This window comes from Filicampus tigris, chromosome 22 (assembly GCF_054856515.1).
Source record: "Filicampus tigris isolate MCC_2025a chromosome 22, RoL_Ftig_1.0, whole genome shotgun sequence".
Lineage (NCBI taxonomy): Eukaryota > Metazoa > Chordata > Actinopteri > Syngnathiformes > Syngnathidae > Filicampus > Filicampus tigris.
In genome coordinates, this window is record NC_141238.1 from 6,296,104 (window position 1) to 6,305,990 (window position 9,887).

Here is a 9,887-nt window from a genome sequence, read left to right on the forward strand (position 1 = left end):
CTCACCCCTAATGGGAGCTGCAGTTTTTTTTATTAAAAGGTGGGGCCTGGCCCGGTGAGTGCCGTGGGTGTCGGCGGATATAAGAGTTGGCCCTTGTGAGCTCAGGTTAGTGGCTGGATGTTAACTGGCTAACCGTTAGCCAGTCGTGGCCAGGCGGCTTGCGCGTGGATGTGCTCGTGTGGTCATTTTGCTACCGTTTGCTCATTAAAGCGATTGCACGTGCACCGGCGGCTGTCTCGTTAATTACCAATGGCGGCATTGCAATCGAGTTCCATTCAGTCCGTTGGAAGTGTGCATCTGTGGATTTGACAAGGTTTTTTTTCGTACAGTGCAAATAATTTGATTCTGCTGTCGAACAGGAAGTGACGCCGAAGGACGGGATGTGTTGATGAAGAGGGCCGGTTGAACATTCGCAAATTGGCGACGCGGAAGGCCAGTGAGCTCGCGATGGGCTCATCTGCATTCATCACACTGCTTGTTTTTCTGATACAGCACTCACTTCCCGGAACGCACGTGAAGGGCATGGCCGAGTTTGAATTTCAGCTCATTTGCCTCGAATATTTGTGTCACGGACGTTTCAACTTTGCGTCAGTGGAAGAATGCCTCCAGTGAATCAGTAATTAAAATGCTAATTCGTCTCCGTTAGAAGCCGTTCCACTCACTTTGTTCCTCGGGCCCGGACGACAGAGTTTCGGGAGCGGGCTCTCAATCACGCCGGTAACCACGGCGACACTTTCTGGGCTGATTCAAGCAGCTAAGCGCGCCAAATCTAACCGCTATACCGTTTTCCTCAGCCACAAAATTGGATACACTCGAAAACAGCTCCCTTTTTTTTTTATAAGGAATTTCGCAACACGCCACGTCATTGTGTGTTGTCCACCTGAGAAAATCTGAATTCGGATCTCTCCGTCTTTGCAGTGGCGCCTTTTCCGAGGTGGTCCTGGCCCAGGAGAAGCTGACGGGTCGGATGTTTGCGGTGAAGTGCATCCCCAAAAAGGCTCTCAAGGGCAAAGAGAGCAGCATCGAGAACGAGATCGCCGTGCTGACGAAGTGAGAGCAGCGCCGCTCACGCGCACGCACGCACGCACACTGGTGTGAGCCATCTTTTTCATGGTTACTGGGGCAACTATGCATCGCCATCAGCCACCCCCAGGTCACGATCGAAAGCCCATCTCACACACGCTCTCTATTCGAGTAGTCACGATACATTGCCGAATGATGCGAATATCCTCATTCATGATTTCATTGGCTACCCACCCAAAAAAAAATCACAATCGGCTCACGCGGGAACAAACAAATCATGTTCTGTTTTCGCTGGCTAACCTCTACGCTAGGGCTGCGCAATTCATCGAAATTCATTTACAATCACGATTATTACTGGGGATGTAACGATTCACTCAAGCCCCGATCCGATTCGATTTTCAGTTCCCGATTTTCGATTCGATTCAATTTTTAAAAAAATTGCTACCATGCTTGTCTCTGCGCACTAGTGTGGCTCTGCAGCCATCCACAAACGCAATACGCGATGATGTTTGGCGCAAGAGCATCATTTCATCGACACGTTCAATATGTGCTATGCATCTGGAATGAAAAAAAACGTTTCAAGACATCATTTTCGAGATGAATTTAATCAACTCGATTTTTCGATTGATTGATTAATTGGGTTGAATCTATTTTAAATCAATTTTCGATTAATCATTACATCCCTAAGTATTACACTCCACGATTACAAAATTGGCATAATCGTAAAAAAATGATTATTCATTTTGCACCTATAAAAAAATAAATCATAATGACTACCGGTAATTTTATACATTTTGTTTGGTCCAAAAGGAAGTTACATAATTCTAGCGTTTCAAATAAATGTATTTGTCTATTTTTTGCATTTAAACATTTTCTTGTTTTTTTACGCAAAAATAAATGATTACCCAAATGATCGTGATTCCTATTTTTTTTTTTTTTTTTTTTTTCTCACAATCGACTGAGTCACATCCCGGCACTCGGCTTGATCGCCGCTTACGCGCTCATAATGACTCTCCCGTACTCACCTGGCCACCCACTGGGAATGCCTTTGAGTGGGTAGGCTCGACCTGCGGGGATTTACCGCTGCTCCCAAAGCAAGCGACGATTAACCCGCATGGCCGCGCTAAATCATTTGTGCCGAAGGTATTAGGATAATGCAGGCACACGCGTGCCGAGACCTCTCCCCTGTGCCGTAACCATCGAGAAATGGAGGGTGGGGGGAAAAAAAAATAATAATTCTATTAAAGCAGCATAATGGGAAGCATCATTGCCTCGTTAGAACCGCGACTCCTTCGGTCGCCTTCGCGCCTGACCGAATGCGATTCAAGGCATTGACACACTTGGGTTTGTTTTTGCAGGATTAAGCATGAAAATATCGTGGCGCTGGAGGACATCTACGAGAGTCCGGATCACCTCTATCTCATCATGCAGCTGTGAGTTGAGATATTTGCAGTTGATAAAACGGCACTTTTGGGCACGTGCAACGTGCATGGTTCACCCGCAGGTGGCCTACTGACCTCCTCTGCGGGCTTATATAAGAGGAAGCATTGGTCTGGCGCTTGCTCTGGAAAACGCAAGTTGAGTCCAAGTCGGTGCGGAGGATTACACAACGGCGGCGTTATTTGTAGCAAGAGATTAGCGCTCATGTTTGGGGCTTCTTGAGTCCGAAGGTCAAAACACAGCAAGGGAAGATATTGGCTCTCAATTCAAATCTGTGGATTGGGTAATAGATGCATATCCCCCCCCCCCACCCCATGATTCATTTATTATTTTATTATGAGCATGTTATTTCTCTTGAGCTTTCAGACCCTCTTTTACCCTAACGTTTGGAACAATTTGAAAAAATATATAAATTCCTGGGGATGAATGGCCGGACTGTGAAAAGACGAGTAAGTTCGTCAATGGCAGCGAATGAGTTAAAAGACCTTGCGACATGAGTCACGTCCAGCAGTTGCCCATATTCAGATATGGATGAAGTTAATTTCTTATGGCATTGGATAATGTTGCGAATTGTTTTCCGACATTGTGTTTGGTAAGACAGGATGCTCTTAATTGGAATCCCTCTGTTGGCCAGACTACAGCGAGTTTCCTGTTGTCATCAATTAGCCAATGAACAGAGACTGCTTTTGCCCTTCCTCTCTTTCCCCTTCCCTTCACACCTCATTTCCATCACCGTCACCCCTTGCCCTCCACCTGCTCACACGGAATTCAGTTCCCCCCCCCCCCCTAGCCGTTCACGGGATACAATCGTTTTTTTTTTTTTTTGTTTTTTTTTTTCTCCAATGTCGCTGATGTATTGTGAGTTAATCTTATCAAGACATACTTCCCGTTAGAGATGCTCGCCTCTTTCAGTGCAAGTCTCTGCTCGAGCAGCAAAAAAAATAAAAAATAAATAAATAAATGAAATTGAGTTAAATCCCATTTGTTCTGGCCTTTCGTGCCGCAGGCTGCACTCGGCTGTCGCGCCGCCACAACCCGGCGTAAAGCATTTGTGTCATACTTTCAGACTAACGGAAAAGTACGATTGTCTCCATTTGACAGTGAGAACAAGTTTTAGTTTGCAGGTCCCAAAAAAGGAAAAGTAACCGGTTGTAGTGGACTTAATTCATATTGCTTGCATAACGGCGCTATTGCGCCTAATTTGTTTGAAATTCCGCCCCGGGGGACAAGGAGTCGTTTTATGTTTTTTACACCGAGTCGGAGCGCGGCCGATCAATGCAGCGTGACAGCGTTTGCTTTGTTCCCCCACTCGGCTTATGTAAGCACCGACGCCGCGGGGAAGGCAATCGGTCCGTGCCGCTATGAAAGTCGATGGCATCGAGCGCGGTGAGGGTATTGATGTTTTTTTTTTTTTTCGTGTGACAAATGACACTTTTTTTTTTTTTTGTCAAAGATGAATTGTTTGCATCGTAGTCAAGCAAGTTGCTGCGCCGCTGCCACCACCACCGCCGCATAAGATGAAGCTAAAGTGCACGTAGCAAGGCTAGCTACTTGTTTGGCAACATGTTCAATTCTGGCTAAGAGGCTATTTAGACATTGACAGTACAAACAAACAAAACAAACAAATGAGTAACAGTCGCTCGCATGTAAATGTTTGGATGATTTTATCCAAACCAAATGAAATCACCAAAAGTAGGGCTGTGCAATTAATCGAAATTCAATTACGATGACAAAATTGGCATGATCGTAAAAAAACGATTACTAAGATGCATTTATATCCAATGCACTATATTTGTTTACACAAAGAAATCAATGTTGAATTTCTACATTTGCACCTTTTTTTTTTTTTCTAGCATTTTTGGCATAATCGTAAAAAAAAGATTAATTTTGCACCTTTTTTTAAATTTTGTAATAATGCAAAAGGAACTTACATAACTATAGTGTCAAATAAATGTGTCTTTGTATTTTTTTAAGTTTAAAATTTTCCTTGTTTCGTACCCACAAATAAACGATCATTTGGATAATCGTGATTTCAATTACGACCAAAAATAATCGTGATTAATAATTTGTTCATCCTCGGGCAGCCCTAACCAAAAGCTTTCAGTCTGACTGTCTCCCCCCGAATCATCTTCATTCTTCACCGCCTCACTTTTTATTAATATTATTATTATTATTGCGCAAGAGAACAGATTCTGAATTGCAGCATCACTGGCAGTCTCAATCCAAAGGGGAAATAAAATAAAAAAAAAAAAATAAATAAATAAAAAGACAACCGTGAAGAATGGCGGCTTAAAATGAATTTGATATTCGGCTCAGCCTCGCACCGCCTTTTATTTTCTTTTTGAAAGCTCCGCCACGCGCTCACATTTACGGCTCCAATACGTCAACACTGAACGACACCAGCTGCCATGGTCGCACTTTGCGAGACCGTCGTCCCTTTTCAAATGACTTCCCGTACTGCGCCTGCCTGAAAATGAGAAATATTCTTTTCAAAGGGAGAGCCGAATCACAACCTCCGACCACAGTCGCCATTGTGGTTCCCCCCCCCCCCCCCCCCCCCCGACAAGAAAAATCCAACAGTAAAAGCAATTTCCTCCCTTTATTGGAAGCGCACCTAGAAAAAGACAATCGAGGAGGGCTGGCTTCGTTTCCCAAGTGATGAAACGTTGAGACTTCTTTTGAAATCCCTCGCTTCTCTGTGCGCTTGCCTTCAACAATGCAATTTTTACTCGATAGTGTGTCAGCATTGTCGAGTAACATTTTACACAGCCGGGCATTTAGGTGGTAGTCATTTTTAAAAAAAAAAAAAAAGAAAAAAAAAAAGGCAATTAGCATTTAACAAGCTCTAATCTCATCTGTTACCGTGACAACAACCCACACATATTATTGCGTGTGCATGTTTGCCCTTGGCGCGCCAGTGGTGTTTCTGAGATTTCCACCTTATGACACGCGCTTGTCCACCAGGGGGAGCTACGGGCCTGCGCACCGGATTCGGACTCTTTCAATTCTTTCTCTTGTATGAACAGGTGGATACAGATGTGCAGTCATGTAATTAACACACGCTGAAATTGCGCAGGGTGTCCGGCGGCGAGCTCTTTGACCGGATCGTGGAAAAAGGCTTCTACACCGAGCAAGATGCCAGCACGCTCATCCGGCAAGTCCTGGATGCCGTCAACTACCTGCACAACATGGGCATCGTGCACCGAGACTTGAAGGTAGCACTAAAAAGCCCTTCAAATTTCCATTTTTTAAAAATTTTTTATTTATTTGGTTTGTTCCGAGAAATGCGGTTGGTCAATCGATCTCTTTTGGTCTGTGCTTGTGGTGTAGCCGGAGAACCTGCTGTATTTTAATCCCCACGATGGTTCCAAGATCATGATCAGCGACTTTGGTCTTTCCAAGATGGAGGGCAGCGGCAATGTCATGTCCACTGCCTGTGGTACACCAGGATACGTCGGTGGGTCGGAGCACGCGTGCGGATTCCAAATACACGCATACGCTTTTGTCCGTTTGTCGGGTCTTTCCGGGGACGGCCTCGGGAGTAATTCAGTGTGCGCGCGCGTGTGCGCCTTTGCATCTGTCGTTGGCAAGGGACAGATGTTCAATCCGCATCAACACAAACAACCCGTTGCTCAACTTGTTCGCATGCAATGTCGAGTCTCCTGCATAAACCAAAAAAAAAAAAAAAAAAAAATTGTCTAGTTAACCTCGATTTAACTTGGAAAAAAAAAAAACAAATCTGGATTTGACTTGAAACGGTCAGGCGCCATTTTTGATGTAATGATGACGAGCAAAATATATCTGCGTCATTGCTAAGCTAATGTTTTGACGATCCCGTTCCTTCCAGTAACACAATCTCATCTCATTAACTGTGCAAATGAGGTCCTTTAATGCTCAATTTAGAGTGCCCTGAAGCATTGAGAATGGTTTGCTTTGACGTTAACACCTCAAGGATCCGTCCTAAGTCCCATTGTTTAGCATAATTTGGTATTATTAGAGCATGGGGGAGGATTGAAACGTCGCTAATTTGTGCATCAACATAATCGTCCCTGTGCTAATCGTGCGTTCTGAAATGGAGAGAGTTATGACCTCACATGTTGGAATCCGGCAAAAGTAGCAAGACACAACATCGCAATGACTCAAGGCGTAACTATAAACAACTACTGATTCAGCACATGTGTCCAAGTGTTATGTTTTGAAGCACTTTTTTTTTTTTTTTTTTTTTTTTTTTTTTTTTTGGTGAGAGAGTGTTTATAAAAATCTATTCTCCCCCTTCTGCAAAATCCGGCTTTCTGAAATGAGCCCAAGAGAAATCATTTCAAAACCCTTTCCCACAATTGATGTGACTTATGACCATTATGGAGCCTTTTAAAACAGCTGCAGTTGCACATTTAAAAAAAAAAAAAAAAAAAAGCCGTTCACATCACCCTCAAGCGCCCCCGGCTTTAACGGCGCATAAACAACCGCAAAGCTCCTGTAAAAAAGACTTTTATCAGTAATTAAAAAACCCCGGGTGCCAAAAGCTTACTCAGTCTATCTGTCTCATTTTAGCGCCAGAAGTTCTTGCCCAGAAGCCATACAGCAAGGCGGTGGACTGCTGGTCCATCGGAGTGATCGCCTATATTCTGTAAGTCCAATTGAAGTCCCCCCCCCCCCCCCCCCCATTTTCCCCTTAACCGGTCTGAAAAACGTATTTATTTATCGACGGCAAATAATTCACAGTTGATTGTATTAGTCGATGTTGCCAGGCGCCGTCATCAGAACCAGATGCGGCTCCGCACGATGCCCTTATATGGCAACGGAGCCCGGCGCTGGTTGTTTTGACTTGTGCTGCAAGATCGCCCCCCCCCCCTCCACCCCCCACCCCCCGCGCCGACTCACCTCACGCGCGCACACCCGCGCAGGTGTTTTGTCCGTGTTACGGAAAAGGACCGGGGTTCGGCTCCCCGCTGGCCACTCGCGCAATTAGTCCGGCGATTTAGAGCTTGTTAGCTTTTCGCCGCTGCTCAGGTGGAAAGATCGCATCAGGTAATCAGCCATGATAATCACCTGGGATTTGAACGACAAATCCCGCGAAGGAAAGCGTCTGCCCGCCCTTGAAAGTTTTCGCTCGGTTTGACCGGTTGGCCTTTGTCAAGAGAAAAAAAGCAACAAAAAAAAAAAAAAGTTTTCGCGTGTGCGATTGTGTATCGATGGGGAACGGCATTTTAATGAGCCAAAAAGTTTTGGTAACGAGGCGCGGATGATGTTTTGTTGGACCGGCATTAATTGCAATGGGAGATTGAGGCCGTTTGTCTTCAAGGCTCCGCGTCTGACGTCAGCTTGACGGCAAGTCGTTTTGAAATCACTCCGACGGGAGCACTGTCGAAAACGATGAAGAAAGTTTATTTTGCAATTAAATCGGGCTGAGCAATTTTGGAAAATCATCTAATTGTGATTTTTTTTTTTTTTTTTCCCCCTTTCTCACTCAATACTGTGATTGCCATCGAATATGTGAATTAAATTTGAGACGCATATCAAACGCGCAATAAACCGGCGCAATCTGCTGGCCCATCATTCATAGAGCAACGTTGTGAAAATGCTCAACCCCCGGCGCCTTTTCCTAATTAACCGAGTGGAAGTACTTCACTTGAATGATGTCACAGTCAAGATGGAAGTGTCATCTCATTTACGAGTGGGCTGGATTTTAAAATGAAAAGAGCGAGGGGATGACAAAGCCTGCTGTCGGCAGGTTGTGCGGGTATCCCCCGTTTTACGACGAGAACGACTCCAAGCTGTTTGAACAAATCCTCAAAGCCGACTACGAGTTTGACGCGCCGTACTGGGACGACATATCCGACTCCGGTGAGCCCTCCTCCTCCTTATAGTATATTATATTATATTGCAATATTTATTGTCGACAGTCAACTCCTGTTTATCACAGGGAATATGCTCCAGACTCACCTGCAATAGGTGTTTTTTTGTTGTTTTGCCCCTCCCACATGCTTCCAATGCATAACTTAAACCTAACTTAAATATAACATGGATATAACTTAAACCTATCGTTACACTCTGTAAAGTTTCCTTCAACGGGAAGTCCACCCAAACATTTTTTTTTTTTCAAGAATTTGTTCTATGCAGGACCACGAGTTGAAAGAAGGCATTCAGAAACGCCATTGACAGGCTAACAGAAATGAGCTTGGATCTTATTGTGACAAAAAAAAATACATGTGTTCAACCATGCGACATAATTTTGTCTCATGAAGGTCTGCTAGCTCAATGCTAGCATATAATGTGAAACGCCATTGACAGGCTAACAGAAATGAGCTTGGATCTTATTGTGACGAAAAAATGTGTTCAACCATGCTACATAATTTTGTCTCATGAAGGTCTGCTAGCTCAATGCTAGCATCTAATGTGAAACGCCATCGACAGGCTAACAGAAATGAGGATAGGTCTTATTGTGACTAAAAAAAATGTGTTCAACCATGCTACATAATTTTGTCTCATGAAGGTCTGCTAGCTCAATGCTAGCATATAATGTGAAACGCCATTGACAGGCTAACAGAAATGAGCATAGATCTTATTGTGAGAAAAAATATGTGTTCAACCATGCTACATCATTTTGTCTCATGAAGGTCTGCTAGCTCAATGCTAGCATATAATGTGAAACGCCATTGACAGGCTAACAGAAATGAGCATGGATCTTATTTTAACCAAAAAAAAAAAAAAATGTTGAAGTAGCAATAAATAGCAGCAGACTTGCTATATTATATCAGTCTGACTGCCCCGATATAAACGTAATCCTATTTTCCAGCCAAGGATTTCATCAGCAACCTAATGGAAAAAGATCCCGCCAAGCGGTTCACCTGCGAACAGGCTCTGCGGCACCCCTGGTAAGCGACACAGAATGACACCGCAAAGGCCGAGCCGACGCCGAGACATCCAATCAATCGGCGATATCGATCGAGTCACGAGTGCCAACAAACCACGCGCTTGTGCTGCCAGGATCGCCGGGGACACGGCGCTCTGCAAGAACATCCACGAGTCCGTCAGCCGGCAAATCCGGAAAAACTTTGCCAAGAGCAAATGGAGGGTAAGCTCGTTTCCCCGCAGTCGCTTTACCATCGTTTAGCGCGATTGTTTACGCTGGCGGCGAGGGCTCACCCCGCTTTCCCTTCACAGCAAGCGTTCAACGCCACGGCGGTGGTTCGCCACATGAGGCGGCTGCAGCTCGGGAGCAGCACGGGCAGCAGCGTGGACGCCGCCAACCCCCCCGCCAGGCCGGGCCAGAAGCCGGCGCAGGGGCCGGGCCAGGCCGACCGGAACGCCGGCCAGACGCCGTCTTTTGACGACTTGGCGGCGCCGCGCAAGGAATGTGAGTAGGACACGACGACGTCTGACGGGGTGCGTTCTGGACGTGTGAAAATGGCGTGCAGAACATT

At 45.2% G+C, this 9,887-nt stretch overlaps 1 protein-coding gene across 4 annotated transcripts in view; it reads left to right on the forward strand.

The window, feature by feature from the left end:
- The window catches only part of camk1da (calcium/calmodulin-dependent protein kinase 1Da), a 31,334-nt gene that overhangs the window by 10,898 nt on the left and 10,549 nt on the right, over positions 1 to 9,887 (forward strand). For all 4 annotated transcript variants that reach the window (XR_015084610.1, XR_015084609.1, XM_086021754.1 and 1 more), the window contains exons 2-10: positions 919 to 1,050; positions 2,382 to 2,456; positions 5,540 to 5,678; positions 5,794 to 5,920; positions 7,015 to 7,090; positions 8,195 to 8,307; positions 9,260 to 9,338; positions 9,451 to 9,538; positions 9,628 to 9,820. Coding sequence is in view for 2 of the 4 variants with exons in the window: in XM_086021754.1 (XP_085877880.1) it covers positions 919 to 1,050; positions 2,382 to 2,456; positions 5,540 to 5,678; positions 5,794 to 5,920; positions 7,015 to 7,090; positions 8,195 to 8,307; positions 9,260 to 9,338; positions 9,451 to 9,538; positions 9,628 to 9,820 (1,022 nt within the window). In the remaining 2 variants the exon portion in view is untranslated. The remainder of the gene's footprint in view (positions 1 to 918; positions 1,051 to 2,381; positions 2,457 to 5,539; positions 5,679 to 5,793; positions 5,921 to 7,014; positions 7,091 to 8,194; positions 8,308 to 9,259; positions 9,339 to 9,450; positions 9,539 to 9,627; positions 9,821 to 9,887) is intronic.